A 20,377-nucleotide genomic window follows, 5' to 3' on the forward strand; every position below is an offset into this window, starting at 1 on the left:
TACTTCAAAAACGAATTTGAAGGACTTTTGTTACATGTCATGCTATTTGTGTTTATTTTTAGTGTACTGTGGCCAATATTGTTAACTTTTTAGTTCTTAACAATGGCAATATTTAAGAAGTGTTATGTTCGAAACCTTCACTGCTTGCGCAAAATATACAAGTTTGGTGTAAGTGAGGGTTTACTCATACGTTTCAGCTGACAATAGTTTTCAAAAGAATGGATCAAACACGTATTCGTAAGTGGGTTTCCGTTCAGCAGATATTTTCTGGATCAGATATATACATGTACATACTTCCACATCATGCAATATAAATATCTCTTTAAAAAAGTACAAAACAAAATATTCCACCTAATTTGTCGGAAAATAACAATTGCAGCAAGACAACCAATTTTTCATAGCTGATTATTTTGCTCTCTGCACGTTTAAACCTACACAGCAGCCATTATCTCTTTTATATCATTGTTCTTTCTTATTAAAAGTGGCTACTTTTGTATGACAATCATCACCTCCTTAAATGTTTTCTGCATTTCCTTAATGTTCCTCCTTGTACCTTTCAACGTTCTCATCACCTCTTGTATCGTCACATCTTGATCATCCTAAAAGTGTATCAAATAATAGAAGCTATTTATTGAACTAGATATCAAACAAAACAGTATACAGTGATTATTTTTTACAACTTTGTCTTCAACAATGCAAAGAAAAGACACAAAATTAACCATCCAACATATCATCCTTGACATTTCATATCATATACTAAAATTTGGTTTCAAACCTGGCTTTTGAAACATTACGTCAGTTGTATTAGCTTGGATAGCTTCACTGCTAAAGCGCCCAGCTATTGTTAAGAAGATAGGAGGTCGATTCCCACCTCAGCACGTTTTTCCTTGGACATTTGGAAGTATTATATGTTAAATGTTAATAGCATACTCGAACGTAAATCACAAAACATCGCAAACTACGAGCAAAGATATATGCATGCACATAATAAAATGGAGTCGGCTTAGAATCAAAATCTCAATGAGTGATTACTCTAATCATCACAATATTTGATATTTAGAAACAATTTAAGTGGACGTACCCCACCAACACCGATATATATTTTAAGAGCATTTAAAACATCCTCTCTTAGTTTTCTAGCCTCTTTGCACACGTCAAATGAAGTCTGTCAGAAAAGAGATCATAAATATTATAAGTAATACTGTTGTCACTTTTCAATTTAGGAATCATAATAAATTAATTATGTTTTCGCAACATTAATTCTATACACGCCTGCTATGAAAAGTCACTAAACAGTTTTTACAACAACAATTACGACAGTTTTATACTATATGTATTGTTCGTGGCAACTTTAAGATCCAAAAAAGCAGTGATCACTGAATACAATAGATATTTAGGATGCAATATCTTGTTTTCAAATGAAAAATATATTATCTTGATTCGTACGAAAGTTAATTTCGAAAAAAATATAAAAGGTTTTTCTTGATTGGACTACAGCTGACTACTCATAGATGATGACAAACACGCAAGGCCTGGTTATTAATGTCAATCACTTAGCTGCTTGCTGCGTAAAAATAATTGATTGCATGGGCAGATTTCTTTGTGTTGATTCAAATAAATATTTTCCCACAAATAATAATAATAATAATAATAATAATAATAATAATAATAATAATAATAATGAGGTATTTGTATATTGTCATATCTTTAGAAGATCTACGTGCTTTACAACATTAGACAACATCTATAACATAAAAAAACATATAATGATATGATTACGAAAACAAACATCAAGAAATTAGAAAACATAAAAAACATGCTGAGAATATTTAAGGTAGGAAACATTATTAGGTCTTTAAGTTTCTTCTTGCAGTCGAAATAAGTGAATTTTGAGAGCACTCTTAAATGGGATCACTGTGTCTTTGTGTCTAAGTTCAGTGGGCAATTCACTCCACATTGCTGGGCCCTAGTATGCAAAAGAACGCTGTCCATATGACTTTGTTTTCATAGGGGGAATAATGAGTATACGATTGTCAGAAGAGGAGCGTAAGTATCTTGCTGGTGTGTACACATGGGTGAGGTCGGATAGGTATGTTGGACTAGAGTCCAACAGTGAAACATAGCACAGAGAACAAATTTTGTGTTTGATTCTGGATCGAATGGATAGCCAGTGTAGGGTACAGAGCAACGGGGAGGTGTGCTCTGATTGTGGTACTCTAAGAATGATCTGAGCAGCTGTGTTTTGAACGTTTTGAAGTCTCTAGAGTAGATATTGAGATGAACCAGACAGAACTGAGTTACAATAGTCCAGTCTAAAAAGTACTAATGAACAAGTGTTTTAGTGGTATCAACTGAAAGATATTTGCGAATTGAGCTGATGTGTCTCAGCTCAAGATTTGCAACCTGCATATGTTCATGACATGTTGGTGCAAAGTGAGAGTACTTTCCAGAGTAACACCTAGGTTTCGTACTGATTGTGTGAATTTAATGCTGGTGTTGCTGATATTTATTTTTTGAGGTAAAGGATGTGAATGAGAAAGTCTTTGTGTTGTGATCAGAATGGCCTCAGTTTTATCATCATTCATCTGCAGCTTGTTACACGTCATCCATGATTTCACATCAGAAATGCACCTCTCTACACCTTGGATGGTAGCATCAGCTTCAGTTGGGTAGCTAGATTTGTATATTTGGGTGTCATCAGCGTACAGTTGGTGAGACACTAGATGATGATCTATGACACTTGACAGAGGCTGAGTGTATAGAATGAAGAGAACATATCCAAGAACAGAACCCTGTGGAACACCACAACATAGATCAAATAGGCTGGAGTGTATTACATTTGCAGACACAATTTGTGTCCTTTTGACCAAGTAGGACTTGAACCACAGCAAGGCTGTATCATGAATGTCAAATACATGCTGGAGACGGTGAAGTGATATATCATGGTCTATTGTGTCAAATGCTGCAGACAAATCAAGGAGGGTGAGGACTGTAATCTTTCCGCTATCCAAAGCAGAGAGAATGTCATCAACTACTTTTAGAAGAGCAGTTTCAGTACTGTGGCAAGGACGATATGCAGATTGTACATTGCTAATAAGACTGTTTGAATTCAGATCAGATACAAGCTGGGATAGAACAACATTTTCTAAGATATTTTTATATGAAAGGGAGATTAGAAACGGGGCGGTAGTTCTTTAAATGGTTACGGTCTAGTGTTGGTTTCTTCAGCAGAGGCTTTACAATGGAGGTTTTGAAAAATGATTGGAATTCCCCTGATGAGAGAGAGGTATTAATAACATCAGTTGGTGAAGGCAATACTGGATCTAAGCACTCAAGCAGCAGTGATGTTGGAATTGGATCAAGTTCACATAACTTTGGTGCACTCTTCATCACGATTGTACGTACGAAATCCATAGAGACAGGTTCAAATGCTGCTAATGGTTGCCGCTCAAATTCTGTATCCCAAATGTATGGTGATGACGAGTCAATTGAAATTGTAGTGTCAAGCTTATCTCTAATGGTTTGTACTTTGTCACGGAAGAAATTTGCAAACATGTCCGGAAGGTTAACTGCAGAGAAGGTAGATGGAAGTGGTGTAGATTTGATCCTTGACATTAGCTTGTTAGTAATCTCGAAGAGCTCTTTGCAGCTGGAACTTTCCATGATCTTAGTAGTGTAGTGGGCCGATTTCGCTGCATGGGCTATACGTGACATTCTTCTTAGTGGCTTCATAGATTTGCTTATGAATAGTGAGTCTGGCTGAAAGCCAAAGCCTCTCAGCTTTACGGCGGCCTCTTTTAGCATTGCGAAGCTGGACCCTGACAATGGTCTACCATGGAGAACACTTTTGAACTGATACTCTGCACTTGGTAGCTGGGGCATGTCTGTCGAGCAATGAACGCAGGCAGTTATCGAGTTGTTCTGCTGTAGGAGGTAAGCAGGTTGCTGGGTTTTCTTGGATGTCATGCATTAGTTTGGTTCTATTTATCATACGGAGGTTTCTCTTAGTAGCAGACACAGGTGGAGGGTTAGGGACTGATACGTCATGATGGCATATAATGCAGAGGTGATCTGATGCAAGTTCATGGAATAACAGGGAGGAACGTAGAATGTTATCATCAGGTCTATGAAGAATCCAGTCAAAAATGTGACCATGTTTATGGGTGGGTTGGTTAACTTACTGTTTGAGGTTGAAAACATTACGGAATCTAGGAGTTTGGATGTTTTGATGTTCTTGGGTTTCCGGGACAGTCAAAGTGAAAGTTGAAATCTCCAAGAATAATCAGGTTGCCACCTATCGAATTTCCATACTCCAGGAGATTCGGAAACTGCTCCTCAGAGATAGATTCAGTCAGCTTGTTTTTTCTACTTGGAGGAAGGCAGTATAGGCAGAAAAAAATGGACTGACCTTTGCTCCAGTGTGAGTGTGGTTTGGACTAGTTCAAACGATGTGTGGTCGAAATTGAATGTTGTGGTGTGGTTAAGACGTTTGGTCATGGTGTTCTTTGTGATGACAGCAATTCCACAAATACTTTTCTGAAACAAATCGTTTATCGCTTGTTTGTGGCTTTGTTTCCTGCATTTACTCTTTTACTAAGGAGTCTATAGATTAACTGAAATACACTGCAATACAATCCGGTCTCAGTATCTGAATAATCGAATAAATCCGCTAAATCAGTCGTGTTCAATTAATGCACAAATGTGCAACAGCAACAGAACTCAACAATTAGCATAAAAAGACCTGACACAAGTTCCATCGAACAAACAAGTATCAACGTTTCCTTTTAGTAGATTAGCCCGTCCATTCTTAGACTTGAACATTAACTATATTGCAAACGTTCTTGTTACAAATAGTAACTTTATACTTGTTGTTATGCTTAGATTGGTGCAAATAGGAATGGACGGATGTACGTTCTGTGTAAATGTAATATATATTGTTGATGTGGATATACATGTTTCAGCTATGATAATAATATTTACACTTACATACAGTACATCAAGAAGAAACTGTATAGCTTCTTTATCCGAAAGGTCATGTTTGGTCTGAAGATTCTCGAAAGCATCCGTCCACTGGTTGTCGTAAAGCTCAGAGTATCGCTCTGAAATTTTTGTAGGCCTATTCTGGTCACTTAAGTCCGTAATATTTGGGTTGTTGTAGGTCATTATAGCCGCAGCTTGAGAACTGAGTCTTACTTGGATAAAATTTAAATTAAAGCAAGAAATTAGATTCACTCTTATTTCTTGTCAATCACGAGATCGCAGGCAAATTCTTGACTAGGCACCTGATTTAAAGGGCCTTCTCAAAAAAATAACTTTAACAAGAAACAAATAGGTTAATAGTTCACATAAGCCATTTTCAAAATAGTCTGTATCCTAGTTTCATTATGATGGTCAGCGAATTATCATAATGTAACAAATCACTATATATGTTATTCGTATTACCACGATTAGCAAAAAGACTCTAGATATTCCCTTTGTCCAGCATAATATTAGATCTGACATCTTAAGGAAACCATCATCTATGTTTTTGGAAACAAACTCGAACTAAGTATCATAAGTATCAGACAGATTGCGTGACTAATGGAGATTACCCTTCTAGTCATTTATAATTCTAATGTGGTATGACCTCATACAGTACTCAGAATACCACCCACTCAAACGTGTATCATTTGCGTAGCCTGTAGGTGAAAATGGCGAAGAAAGAGAAAATATAGAAATGCAGATAATTTAGTTTTCCATGGCCACAGTGTAGCATGTTCTTGTAGAAAATATTTCCCTTGTTTTCCGTCATGTAGTTGAATCTATTCCATTCCTTTAAATAGAAAGTCTTACCGAGCACAGATTATATGATGTCAAATTTAATGGAGGTGTACTAATGAAGCCACTGTTAGTAAACCTGGATGAGTGTCTAATATATTAGAAACAGAACATTAAACCTTTTAATCAGAACTGGTAGCAATAAATATCGTTTCAATTTGACAGCAATCGATTTTGATACAAAAATAAAATTTTAAGCTTAAGATAAGTTGGTTAGAAACCAAATCAAAATGTATGTATCTATCTTCTTTCATAGCGGCTGAGCTGCGTGCAAAACAGGCCGGTTAAATTTTGCTAAAAATAGGATTAATAGCTTAACCAATTTCTATTACGATTAGAAAGTTGGAATCTTGTTCACAATCGAATAAATGAATCTTTAAGATCGATTTAAGAAATCAAAGAGGTTTTTTTCTTCAGATTTAAGTATGGTAATGTACCATTTTGTAATGAAGACTGGGTCAGAAGAACAAGAGAAAACTGATTTTATTTGGTGCACATAAAAATGTTCTGTGACCTACTTGTTTCATTCCGTCAATCGTTGTCTTCCTTTAGCATGCAAAGTAACAAATGTTTTTCCATGTCATAAATAAAGGAAGTTTCTTAAGGCCAACGTGTTACATAATTTCAACATATCTCTTCAAAGGATACCCAAAGTTCAGAGACATGTCTGACAATTGCATGAGCACAACAGATGCAATAACATTTTATGGAAATATTTTATAACAATGTGTTGCCTCTAAAAATCCATTTAAATATGTCTGAAGAAATTACGGTTCGTAGGTATTACACCTTATTACTAATTATTCAAAAACAAACCTCATCAATAGCTCGTTTTTTTCTTCCTCTAGTTGTCTGATTTTCTCCTTGTTTCTTTGCAACTCTTGTTCGTACCTCCTTCTCTCCTCACTGAAATCCATATTTATGACATCGAGTTCTTGTCTTGTGAACAAATCATTCTTGTGTGTCAGACAAATTTTTATTATTATTATTATTATTATTATTATTATTATTATTATTATTATTATTATTATTATTATCTGCTGCAAAGAGTTGTCTTTCAAAATTTAAACAATTTAAAAGTTGATAATGTCAACTTAATTTGTTTTATTCCACGTAATATTAAATACAGAGTTAATGAGATTCTATAAAACTTTACGGTCAAAGACATATCAGAGATTTTTAATAACTTTGGTACCAATTAACGAAACAGCAGGTATAAGACATAACGAAACAAAATACAACTTTAAAGGAGAGCACATCATAGAGTACAATTATATAGTGTCAAAAATGTGGTTAACTATAGGATATCTAATTACATGTTCAGTGGAAACAGTATTTCCACCATAATGATAATTCTACTGCAGATTATAATTCTTCTCTTGCTAGTTGTAGAGAAATACGAAGACAGTTAGAAGTAGAATAAACTGATCTTCAGTAATCGCAAAAATTATCCAGTTGGGGTAGTTCCAAGCTATCTTCTTTCAATCTGGTTTTGTTTGCATTTTCAAACAAGCATCAACGAAATGTATAACTTGATGAAAGATTTCTACTCAAAGAGAAATTTTGCGCTATCAGTGATCCAATTCTGGGTATTTAAGAAATCAAATTCATAGACTACCTATATCTTTTAGCAATAAAGCCATGCATTTATATATAGTATCGTTATACATTCATGGTGTCAAGCAAACATTCTCTGCATGGAATTATAATTAGGCTAGTGCTGCGCGGAGGCACATGTTCATGCTAAATGCACTGTTCAAAACTAGACAGCCTTAACTTACGTCAAAGAAAGTGTTTCTCTACAATGCTATAAATTGATTAACTGATTGATTGATCGTCACCAGAGAATTCGTAATTAGTTATCTTCAAAATTCATGTAGTCCTGTAAACGCTGGAGCTTATTATGGTGTGATTTATTAATGAAGATCTTCCTGAACAACATGAATCGTATTTCATGGTATTCACTTGTATGCGCTTTTATCAGTATATACGTTTGTTTGCTTTTTTCGTTTGCTTATGTTATTTTAGTACGAGGATATAAATGCGGTTCAAGATCGAATGTGCAAAGTCACATCTAGTTTGCAACTGCTTCGTAGCTTCCTTTATCATATAATATACGAGAATTATCTTCAACAGTTTGTTTTCACTACATGGATATTTACATCTAAATGTGAAATCAGACTGTCTTCAACGAACTGTGTGATCTGTATCGACTGGCATATTTTAATATTTTCACAGAGGTAATGAAATTACATGGAATGAGAGTTCGCATAACATTTAACATTTTGAATCTGGTTAACATTTGGAGAACCCATTGATATTTCCAGTCAGATTAGCTTAATTGGTATAAATAGTGCACAATATTAATAGCACATTTTCCTAAAATAGTTCTTTGCCCTGCAAAAAAAGGTTTACAACAAGAGAAAAAAGAAACAGAGAAAGCGAACCACACAAATAAGAACGGTAGTAAAGCTAAATTGTACGAACGAGATTCCATTGTCTTCTTCCTTAGGAAGGATATAAATTTAAATCTCTCCTGGAAAGTTAAGTAGCGTCATTATTTCAAACAATGTTGATACTAAATGATAATGGCAACTTTAGCGGTAAAATGTTAAGAGACTGCAATGCTCACAACCTGGATGATTATTTTGCATAACATGGACAACTTACGTTTCGCTCCTTGGAATTCACTGTTTTCCAGTTGTTAAGTTCTTCAAGAATTTCATTGACACTGCTAATATTCCTGGATTAATTTGTTTTCATAACTTGCAGTAAAATCCCGAACTACTTCTTATTTGCAACTTATCTGTCTTATTTGATGGTTAAATAAGGATTTACAGCAGGCATCAGTAGATCATAAAAGCATCAATTAAAATAGCGCAAGGATATGGCTTGTGAGTTTCCAATATGCAGCTTCTTTAGTATGATTAACAATCTATTCTCGAGTTTATTCTTCCCAATCGTACAGGTCAGGTTAATCCAGAACAAAACTGAATCCTAGTTCACATCGACATACCTAGATGTGCCTCCTAGCCATTAATTATTATATATGGTGATTACAATAAATACTGTACATAACTGCCGCTCCCTTAGATGTTCTTTATAAAATCAATTTTCGTGTAGTTTTCTATAATATTTTGTAATTTATGTCATGTCTTTCTTCCATACATATTTATAAATTTGCAGGCTTCGGTGCTACAGTTATTCTGTAAAAGATGCAGTTACTTTAGACACATTGATCAATAAATATTGACAGCAATCTGGTTTTTTTATATGAGAACGGAGGTCCACCTTACAATAATAGAGTCTCACTAATTCTAGTTCCTTTTGGGACACCTAACAAAACAAATTAATTGTTGTTAGGTATATATATATATATATATATATATATATATATATATATATATATATATATATATATATATATATATATATATATATATATATATATATATATATATATATATATATGTCCAGATGTTCCAGCACCGTTTGCTTTAGTAGGAGCTGGATAAATAAATTATTAGAAACGTCGATACAGTAAATATTGATCAACGCTCGTCTGGAAACGTTTGCTAACAGCTTAGGTTCTCATTGGTGTCTATCAGACGTGTCTAAACCATGAACACTCACTCTTATAAATGATACTTATCAATATATTTATTTCCAGCGCTAATGTCTACCTGCTTTTAATTGTCAGTTTCTATTAAAAAGATGATTTGCAGTAATTATTATCTATACTGTGTCCTTGAGCATTTTGCAATATTGCAATTACCAAAGTTGATAGCTAACCACTAGAGTCTTTCATTAATCACGCAAGAATTTCATACTCTGTGAAATGATACTCTTCAGTAGTTTCAAATCTTCTTCAAAATGACTGAAATTGTTGACATCGATACGATAGAATAACTATCCAGTTTTGGAGAGTCAGATGTGTCTTTCGTTGTTGGATGGATGGCTTTTACTTCGTGTTCTGCTTTATTCTTGGATTCATGATCTATTTTACATTTGCGTTTTGATACCCGTAAGGGAATTTATTCATAACAAAACCCTTTTCTGATGTACCACTGTTTGATCATGACGTTTCTCTCAAGCATCAATAACGTTTTCTACGAGCACATGATTAGCCTATTATTCAGCTCAGAACATTCAACTGGTGTAGATGGGTGGTTTAGCTTCTTTGCAATTTTACAGTGTAACGTCCGTTTTGTAATAAAACTCCAATTCAACGCTTTAATAGGAATATCAAGGCAAAAATACGACCGATGCAACCCTTTCCTGTAAAAGATTTATAAAGGAAAGGGAAAATACTTTATTTTGTGTTTCTGTTTTCAAAACAATATCAATAGCAGAAGCTAAAATGTGCGACTTATGTAAATGACTACAGCGACATATATGCTGCTTAAAGTAAAATCCGTTCAAAACCTATAACATTTGCAAGACTTGCACGTGAGAATGAGGAATTGAAGGACATGATAGAAGTACAGATACTTAAGCTTCAATGTTTACAATGTAGAATACTCCAGAACGTACATAATGCAATGGCATATATTTTTTCCCTTGTATGTGAAACCGCCTCAATCTAATACATTGTTTTCTTATCACGCACCCACCATGCAATAATCCTTGTTCTTCTAATAGGATTAGAATAGCTAATGTGTGTATCAGGTCGAATCATGAAATCTTAAAGATTCAGTAAAGATTCAAAGTGGGTATGATTCGGCATTTAATCGTGATACTGTAACCGTCTGTGTTGAAGATTTATCAAATAATGTTGACTAGATCTTCTTCAGTGCAGGTTCTGTGTGGTTTATGTTTTGGGTCTTTTTCTATGCGCATGTTCAAGGCATGATACTTTCTTCCCTATATTCCTCACCTTTGTTATTCATTTGTCATGTTTTTCCATGATAATACTATAGTAATCGTCTAGACACATATTGTGAAATAATTTTGAACTATTTCTTTGAATCAAGCGCATAATGCAGAGAAACTCTAGATAGTTAAAAGTGCACAATAGGAACGCCATAAGTTCTATTCTGGAATTAAAAATTCATTTCAATACGGTATTGTCTGTACGTTTTGATACGATTATGAAGATATTATGGTCCATATATATATATATATATATATATATATATATATATATATATATATATATATATATATATATAAATATAGCATATCTAGCTTTTCTCTTCTGAAACAATGCTCTTTTAACAGGACTATTGTAGATATTATTATTGTTATTGTTATTATTATTATTATTAAAATAATAACCTTATAAAACATAACTAAAAATGGTGTTATCGCATCAGCATAATTTGACTAACTAGGTAAATGATTTAAGTAATATTACTTCACCTATCAGATATTACAAAATATTACGTTTCTCAGTCAGAATAACACGGTCTCCTTTCAACCTTTGATACAAACTATCAAAAGAAATAGATAAAAACAATCTTCTCATATATATATATACATATATATATACATATATATATATATATATATATATATATATATATATATATATATATATATATATATATATATATATATATATATATATATATATATATATATATATATATATATATATATGGGTGGGGATGGGGGGTGCTTTTAATACCAATAACGAAGTAAAACAATTGCAAATGAGCCGAAACAACACATTTTTCATTTCGTTAAACTCTTATTTTTTACTTATGTAAAACCCTACAGTATACAGCAAAAGCCATACTACCTAAGGAATTGCGACTTTAGACAGGAATTAAGAACATTTCAATTTCTCTAACAGTCGGAGTTCATAAACTTACTCAAAGAGGTTATCACTTATCTGATACTATGACTAAAGCCAAATTACTAGTACCTTATACATGTATTCCACCTGACGTTCCTTCACAGTTGGGGTTATCTGACCAAGCCATTTGGAATCTTCATATATTTTGTTAAGAGTTCCTTATAGAGAGTATATTAAATTTAAATAAATGTCGTGCTTGGGAATGAGTCTTGAAAAGTTGCTATTTAATGTTAACCCTATTGATGTCGTCAATAAATAAAACAGAACGAATCAGTCTGACCACAAAGAACAGAATTAGTCTAACTTTTATGGAACGTATGCTTTCATGAAAAGTACAACATATGCCATCCAGATGCATATCCTTCAAAAGTAAATCATTTCTTATTTTCAGTATTGACACGATGATTTTAAATATGTAGATAGGGTTTAACCTTCTAGCAGTCCTGGTTAACAATAATTTAAAATGACGTCACACACATACACACATACCTCTTATCTGTGAATGAAATTGTGTTCCCAGGAATTAGCAGATCACCTGATTTATTCCGATCACTCAGAATTCTACTTCCTCCAGGATCTGTGCTACCTGACGCACTCTCAGAATTCTGATTACGGAATTGATCTATCTGGAACCACATTACGCACAAGCAAGTTAGACTTTAATGTAAACAGAATCTTTGATGAAAATGTATTGCAAATATTGGAGTGTAAGCTCAAACATTTCAAGCAAAAACCACCGTTCAGATTTCGCTACAAAATAAATTTCATATCAGTACTAGCTTCATGCTGAGATTCATATCCTCGTTTAAGAAGAGTTTAAACATACGTATTCTAACACACTAGTCAATATATAAAAGCATACAAACACACTCACCTACACGCGCACATACATTCAATACACAGGATAGATAGATATTTTCTGTAGCATGCACTATAATAAGAAGAGCAAGAAACGAATAACACGACCAACAAATATATCGTCAAGCTTAGAAGCTATCTCACTCGATATTTTTTCTTAAAATTAGTATTCTAATAAACTGGTGATGTATATAAACCAAGTAAATAGTTAATTGCGTATTCTCTGTGTTGTATTGAAGCCTGCTATGTTGCATAACTACAAGAAAATGTAATTCTAAAGAACTAGTCGATTTACTGCCTCGTGAATGTTTCTCTCGACCAAAGTACATGCTTACCATTTCTGATTCCGATGACATTTGACTTTCCTCGATGGCATTTGCAGCCACATGCAATTTGTCGTTTGTACCACTACAATTCGAGACATAACAAAACAAAATTAAGCGCAAGTTGTGCAAAGGAGGCGAGTATGTAGCTACTAGGTTCCATTTTTAACCAACTGAGAGGTTTTGTTTTTATACAAAATTAAATTTCAAACATCGCTTTGTGGATTTTATTGTATTGTTCTGTCTTATATAAGAAGACACCTATAACAAAATATTTCACACACAGTTATTTTAGAATATTTATTTGCTGCAAATGACATAAGAACACCAAAAATATATTTATTTAACACAACTAGAACTCGTCACAATTACTTGAAATTGAGATGCACACAAACATGCATGCCCATTGTTCTTGAGTTCTCAAATTACAAGGAGGGAATAGATGCAAATATCAAATGAACACTCCCAAATTCTGGCAGTTCATTAGAATTGATTCAAAGATAAGTGTATGGACTTCAATGCAAGCAAGCCATTCGCAGCGTATGTTTTTATTGTTTAGATTTTGTCTAGGGGCTTGGTCTAAGTACTCGGCCGAAATACTCTATTGTAGATAATACAGTGACAACAGCACCACGTGTATATCTTATGAGCTCACCATTCCTCTTCGTCACCAACCGGTATGTTAGCTTTAGACGTCCTTTTTGATGTTTGTGACTGAAAGATACGTAAAAAGGTTTCATATAGAACTTAACAGTAAACTTTTATATAAAAAATTATGACATCAAACATGATCTAGAGGGCAAACAATTCCGATGTAAATTTTTTGACTGGAATGTAAGTAATGTATTTCCAAGTGTCTTGTTGCTACAAAGTACAAATAAACGCTGGAAATATGAAATTTCTATTCATTTTAAACGTTATCGCAACCTTTTTAAATAATGATCAAAACATGTCTGACAGGTCCTTTCTGGAAACATTTTTTCCAGGTTCTTTGTTGTATTAACAGTTCCATTTGATAACTCAGTTTCATTAAAAAAAAATATTCCCCACCCGAAACTCCCACCACCAGTATTGACATATTTTAAAACGTATCCATCGTTTTTAAGTATAATATCATATAGAACATAGGTATGCATATTTATGATTGTTAACAGGTGTTGATCTGTATTTAGAACATAAATATTCAAATGTTATTGTCACTGCAGTTCGGAAAAAACTTAGATCCAATTTTTAAAAAGTTATTTTCCTCAAAGACATACAATTATTGCCACATATTCTCTAATATTATTTCCCTCTTTATATATGCGACACTCTAATTTATCATAATGTCTTTTAAAAAATAATGACGTACGCCTGTGATTGAATAAAGTATCGATATCTAGATTTCACGTTACTCGCACGCTGTCCTGGTGGCAGAACGCATGGCAAATCCTGTTTCTTAACATAGATGGAAAGTTCGTTTTTGTCCCATATTATATATATCCATCTTTACTGCCCTATGTACAAGTCTCTCCAATATTAACGTATATTAAATAAAAGTAAGAATGTAAAAACTTAGAGTGTTTATAGTTGACATCGTGTAGGCGACCACACTCATCTGTATCAAATAGATTTTGCCTTTGATATAAACATTATACCTTTCTTTTTTCTTCCTGGTCGATACTATTCTCTTGCATCTTATACTTTAAAGCATTTGAACTGAAAACATAATAGTAATAATAATTATAATAACTGTAGTATCAGTGCCATTATCATTATTTTGTGCATGCATACATCCCTACCAACGAGACCTACGGAACACTATATGAGACTGTGACTTAATGCTCATACAGTGAGTCGAAGAAACTTCCAAGCTGTAAGACGGAACCTGCTATTTTAAAAGCAGTGTAGTTCGTGCATTCCAAACATTTGTAGCAGAACAGTATGTAAGATAAACATAGAGGTTAAGAAGCAAACACGACATTAGTTTGCAGAATATTAGTCTGCAATTTCAAAAAATACCAGCCTATGAATTACCGACTAATTCAAAATACATATGTTCATTTGGAAAGCTGTTTCCCTATTCTTTGATTTGAGGTGTAAGCTAATGAAATAAAATGCGAATGTATTATATATCACAAATTTCAGAATGAATGGAGTTGGTAGTCGCGTTAGTATGCTTGGTGACTGAAGGGCTCAACCCACTGATCATCAGCTGCTAATTGCAGCTATTTTAGATTTCGACGACAGCAATTCGTACGTGCCCCCAACCACCAAAATAAATATTCTCTACTTGAAAATATGTTGCTCGGTGTATCTGACCAATTAATGCGGCTGATTATATTACAGTAGGGTTTTTTCTTTAATTTGTAATAATACGTCATAGATATTTCCTTAACAACGGAAGTAATCATGTAGTAGTAGTTACATTCCGTAATATACTTCTGTTTTTTACTCAAATCCATGATATCAAAAGATACATATACGTTTTAAAGGTACCAAATTTGTCAACGAGGTACATGATCAGATATCACTTTGTATGAATTAAGACAAAAAGGTGGTCTTGGAAATTCTGTATGAAAATAATTATCTTCAACAGAATAAGATTCAGACCTTGACTCCATTCTTAATTTTGTATTGGATGATTTGGACAAAGACACTACTTCACACGAATATGTTGCATTCAGTCAAGCTCAAAAAACAGGGAACATATGAGAACAAAAATAGAAGTCTGGTCTCGCTGTCAAATCTTCAATGTTACACATCTTCAAATGTTGTATCACTCTGTATTACAAAATGAGTTTATAATTCAAACAAAAGTTGGATGAGTTAGATTTATAAGTGTTTCTCGCAGATGAACCTAAGTCTAGAGCCATTTCTCAACGAGAAAGGGTACGCTGAAATTCGTGAAAAACAGAAAGTAAAATATCACAACATGTACGAGTGCAAATTTCTACAAGCGTTGAAAGATGCTTGGATCAGGAAATTTAATTGGGTCAAACGAAATTGGGCAGATAACTCTAGTAAAATTAAGACCCATAGTTCGGTCCAGCATGTCTGAAACAAAATAAATCAAACCCAATCATCTCGGGAGCCATAACCGATATAGATCCAATTATCAGAACATTAAATCTTCCCACATAGGCATGTAATGTATTTATTTTCAAGGAATATTTTTCATCATATGTGTGTTACTTGTTGGCAAACCATAAAACAAAAATTGAAATATCCCAGGTGTTCCTCAACATCTCATAAATATTTGTCATGACTCAACTAAAATAAAATTCAAATATAATTAATACATTTTTGCTTATATTTTATCCTAATCAGAATGTTCTATTACCTAGCAATTTGAATTCCAAATCCAGACAAAACCAAGCAAATAATATTTCGATTAATATGTTACCAAGCTCATTTCAAAGGTAACTTTGTCAAAAGATGCATTTGAATTTGTTCAAATAAATCATAACGTAAAATAGCTGATACCAATTTTAGAAAGTGTCGGATTCAAATTAAATAGCCCTGTCTATATGCAAAAGCCTGATTTACAATTTCTTACTATCATAAAGCCAACATTTAGATTGCATGAACTCCCTGCTGTATATGTTGTATTTTAACCTCCATATCCATTTCCAATACTATACAGATGACGACTATAACAGCAGAGAATATAAAACTATAGCAGCGAGAGAGAAAACGCCTACATTTAGAAAACGCTGAGTGTAAATAAAATGCTGAGCATAATGTAAACATTCTACAGTTAAGAATTGATCCGAAGAAAACAAGAACTCATGCAGTTCTTTACAATCTGTGTGGGTATGATGTCCAAGCTGCTAATGAACGTGGTTTATTACAAGATCAACCCGTTTTACCAGGATAAAGTCAAAATCCTTTATATCGAAACCAGTTCTTTGCTGATGTACATCACAATGAACGATGTCAATGCCGTTATTGCATCGTACCTTTTGTAAACTAATTTGACCACAGCAATTCTCTGAAACAAACTTTGTTTAGTAACGCCAGTGAAAACCTTCTTGGAACATTTAAAGGTGATTGTGCAGGCCAACCAATCGAAGAATATGTGGGACATCCACCCAAAGTTAACTCGGGTAGAGTTTGACCAAATCAGTAATGAAAAGGTACAAATAGTTCATTGGGTTATTGTGCAAAAGGATCTGAAGCGCAATATGTATATATTATGTCCGCGCAAGAGATATGAATTTACACACACAGCAAATCTGATTAGGTCAAAGAAACATCGTCTTGTTTATTCCGATGCACCAAAACTAGTTTGTTGCCGCTTGACATCCAGCAATGGATATTCCCTGATGAAATTACCTATTACGGTTTTGGACACCACGCGAGCGTAAATCCCCTTGTGATAAACTGATGTGCTAGTGCATTAAAATAATTGTGTGCATCATTTTGTACCCATCTATTAATGTCTTTTGTTGCATCGCATCAGATGGTTGTGATCATATTGTGAGTGTGATTTTATTATGTACTGCTTGTATGATTTTTGAAGTCGTATTACCCATTTGTGAGTTCACATACTTTGGGTCCTTGATCTCACGAAAACTTCTTGCAAGCATGTGATATCTAAGTAAAGGTTCCGCAAGTGTACGATTAAATTGTCCACAACAATTTAGTCGCAATTTATACTAACATAGTCAGCACGAACTCGTATAAGATGTTTTGTTAACAGCACAACAAAAGATCAAAGAAGATTCTTGACGTGGATCGATTTGTAACATCCGTGGCCATGTTAACGGTCAGCGTGCATAAATTGTTTTAAATGCCTATTTAACTTCATGGAAACACATTGTTGCTGGAGCTTCCGGTGACGTTTTTGTTTCGTGGGAGGGTAGGAGCAGCACAAGTTTCAACCCTTGTTTGTTGTCGGACATCAAATTAGTGAAAAATAATTTCTTCTGACCAAAAAAGGTTATTTTTGCCGCTCAAAACATGCCGAAAATACGGTACGTATTAAAACAATTTGTGGTAAATTGCATCTACCTCATCATAATTATGTTACAGTTTCCAATCGTAATTTACCCGTTCGTAGGTGAAAAAGGTGTACAGTCACTACCAATTTTACCTTTATTCATGGGTGATAAACAGCTATAGAATCAGGGCCATTAAGAAAGTGTAGGTTGTGTTAGTGGAACGAAGAATTACATTGTTTGCCTAACATACAAGTTATAATATGTCATACTTGCGCTGTTCTATTTGTAAATTCTAAATGAAAATGGTGATTATTCGATTGATTGTGTTCAGTGTCAGATGACGCGAGCAAGATTATATCAGGCTGGGTCAATAACGTAAAGTGTCTTCCTCAGAGACACTCCATGGCTACCTACTCTATCGGGACAAGTAGGATTATAATCCACTTCTTCACAGCAACAAGTATGTTATGAACTGAATCACTACACTGCTTTATTACTTAAAATAACAAAGGAACAATGCCAGCCCTGCTAAGTAAAATTGCACATGAAGCCACTCAACAATGTCTATCAGATTCGATCATAGTAAATCTGACAATGGGGAGCGGATAACGGCCATCACGCAAGACGAAACCAATAATGTATAAACAATGGTTCGCTTCAAACGTACACACGATCCCGCATTTGACATGTGTGTGCCGGTATTGAAAGGTCAAAGCAAAAGAGACTTTCAGTACTTTTCGTCTCCGGCTAGGCTCCCTTTAAAACAAAGTATAATAATATGTGCAAAACACTTTTTTCCTCCATGCAAGACATTTTTAGAAATCGAAGGAAAACGTATACAAGACGACGTTTACTATTAACCCGAAAATGCAATAGTATGCTTGAGCTGTTCAATAAAGCACGTTATTCCATTGACGGAAAGGAAATCAAAGCAATCCTTGAACTGCCATAACAATTAATAGACCCGCCAGATACAGTGATGATTAAGTGAGATTGCTGGCCTAACGCTTACGTTTGCTATAAACACATCCGATAATGAGAATTCTCAACCGCCTACAATTAGTCGACCTAAAAACTTTGCAGCAATGCAGTTGTAGATGTTAAAGCCGTAATCCTTGGCATCAGCGATGCGTTTAAAAATGGATTCACTCAACTTCAGGCACAACTTGTCGCGAATACATCAGACACGCACCCATCAAGTAATATTATGATGCAGTTACGTGGCAAATAAATACCCAATAGCGTCATACCATACCAAAACATGTGTTCTTGGCGAACGAAACTAAAAATGGTGACAGTGAGCAAATCCGTAGCAAGATGATTAAAAAATTTGGGGGTTAAATCGTCATCAGGAACCCTCTGATGAAATCCTCTTGACTACATAATCATTGTGCACATCCATGTCACAATATATGGTCTTACATTGATCGACATCAAAACGTTGACACTGGTTTGCAAATTTCCTGGCTTCGGAAAAGATGGTCGAGGAACAAATAAAGAATGAAAATTGTATTCCAACATTTTCATAGATTCTTTATGCGAAATGATCGTGCCTCGTTTGTGCTACACACGCGTGAAATAAGCATTATTATTCTGGATCAAAAGGACCTGACCCCCATTGGGTTTCATAAATAATGACATCCAAGAATCTTTAATATTTTAACCCATATTAACTTGCACCACTACCTAACGTTTTTGATTATTTAAACCAAGGAGGTGGACGACAAGTACTCGTTTAGTCGACTATGCTGTTATAAACAAGGATGGATGGTGTGGTATGTGGCTGTCTCGTTGTTAAAGCCTTGTGTGCGCTTGAGCGTTCACCAGCCCCACAAACACTTTGTGATATTAATATTTATGTACGCTACTCAGATAGACGGGGCACTAATGTGGATCATAGGAGGTTTGCTAAAAAAAGCGGATTATGTTCAGTTTACCAGTTCCGTTGTTGCTGACGTTGACCCATGTGAGCTTATAACTTATATTATTAGATGCTCGTTGTTTTCTCCGTTAACTTTACAATGTCAGAATCGTTCAGTATTTTACGGTATTGCACCCGTATTCAACTTCATATTGAACTCACGTGTGCCCAGTAGTGTATTGGGAACTACAAATCATGTACACTCTTGTAGTAAACTCATTACATTTTGGTCGATTAAATTTGTTTGTGAATAAACTAAACGAGATGTTTCGTGGACTGCCACATACCAGCTACTTTGACACATTCCGCGTTAACTGTTTTGATAAGATGTTTCGGATTTAGTCTAGCGATACAGTAGGCACCAGAAAGCGTCCTTACAAATAATACACAAGTGACAAGACATGAACTGTCTTCTTTAGCTGGTAAAAAGAATGCCAAAACATATACTCACAGTTCCTCAAAATGTACTTTCATAGTTCTGCAAATCAAAATTACATGAGCCATGTAATGTGTTCTCAAGCTTGACTACACATTTCGAAATTGTACAGTAATTTCGACCATATTCCAAGTGCAATTACATCCTCCCTACTGCACCCAATCCCCCTACGGATCCTGGGTTGTAGCATTGGCCCAACGTGCTTTGCTACGTGTCGTAAGAGGCGACTAAGTAGAGGCAACCTGTTTGCCGTGGGTTGCGTCCCGTGTCGGGGGAGGAAAGGATCCTGGTAGTTGA

The 20,377-nt window shown here is 34.5% G+C and overlaps 1 protein-coding gene across 1 annotated transcript in view; it reads right to left on the minus strand.

Moving 5' to 3' along the window:
* LOC149797538 (uncharacterized) overlaps nucleotides 1-20,377 on the minus strand; it is a 94,612-nt gene that overhangs the window by 2,811 nt on the left and 71,424 nt on the right. The window contains exons 21-28 of the mRNA XM_089960774.1: nucleotides 14,436-14,496; nucleotides 13,454-13,512; nucleotides 12,811-12,883; nucleotides 12,107-12,243; nucleotides 6,634-6,723; nucleotides 4,987-5,188; nucleotides 1,082-1,165; nucleotides 510-599 (exon numbers count right to left, since the gene is read on the minus strand). Of these exons, the coding sequence (XP_089816900.1) occupies nucleotides 510-599; nucleotides 1,082-1,165; nucleotides 4,987-5,188; nucleotides 6,634-6,723; nucleotides 12,107-12,243; nucleotides 12,811-12,883; nucleotides 13,454-13,512; nucleotides 14,436-14,496 (796 nt within the window). The remainder of the gene's footprint in view (nucleotides 1-509; nucleotides 600-1,081; nucleotides 1,166-4,986; nucleotides 5,189-6,633; nucleotides 6,724-12,106; nucleotides 12,244-12,810; nucleotides 12,884-13,453; nucleotides 13,513-14,435; nucleotides 14,497-20,377) is intronic.

This window comes from Sinohyriopsis cumingii, chromosome 6 (genome assembly GCF_028554795.1).
Source record: "Sinohyriopsis cumingii isolate HCF-2022 chromosome 6, ASM2855479v2, whole genome shotgun sequence".
In the NCBI taxonomy this organism is placed as follows: Eukaryota; Metazoa; Mollusca; class Bivalvia; order Unionida; family Unionidae; genus Sinohyriopsis; species Sinohyriopsis cumingii.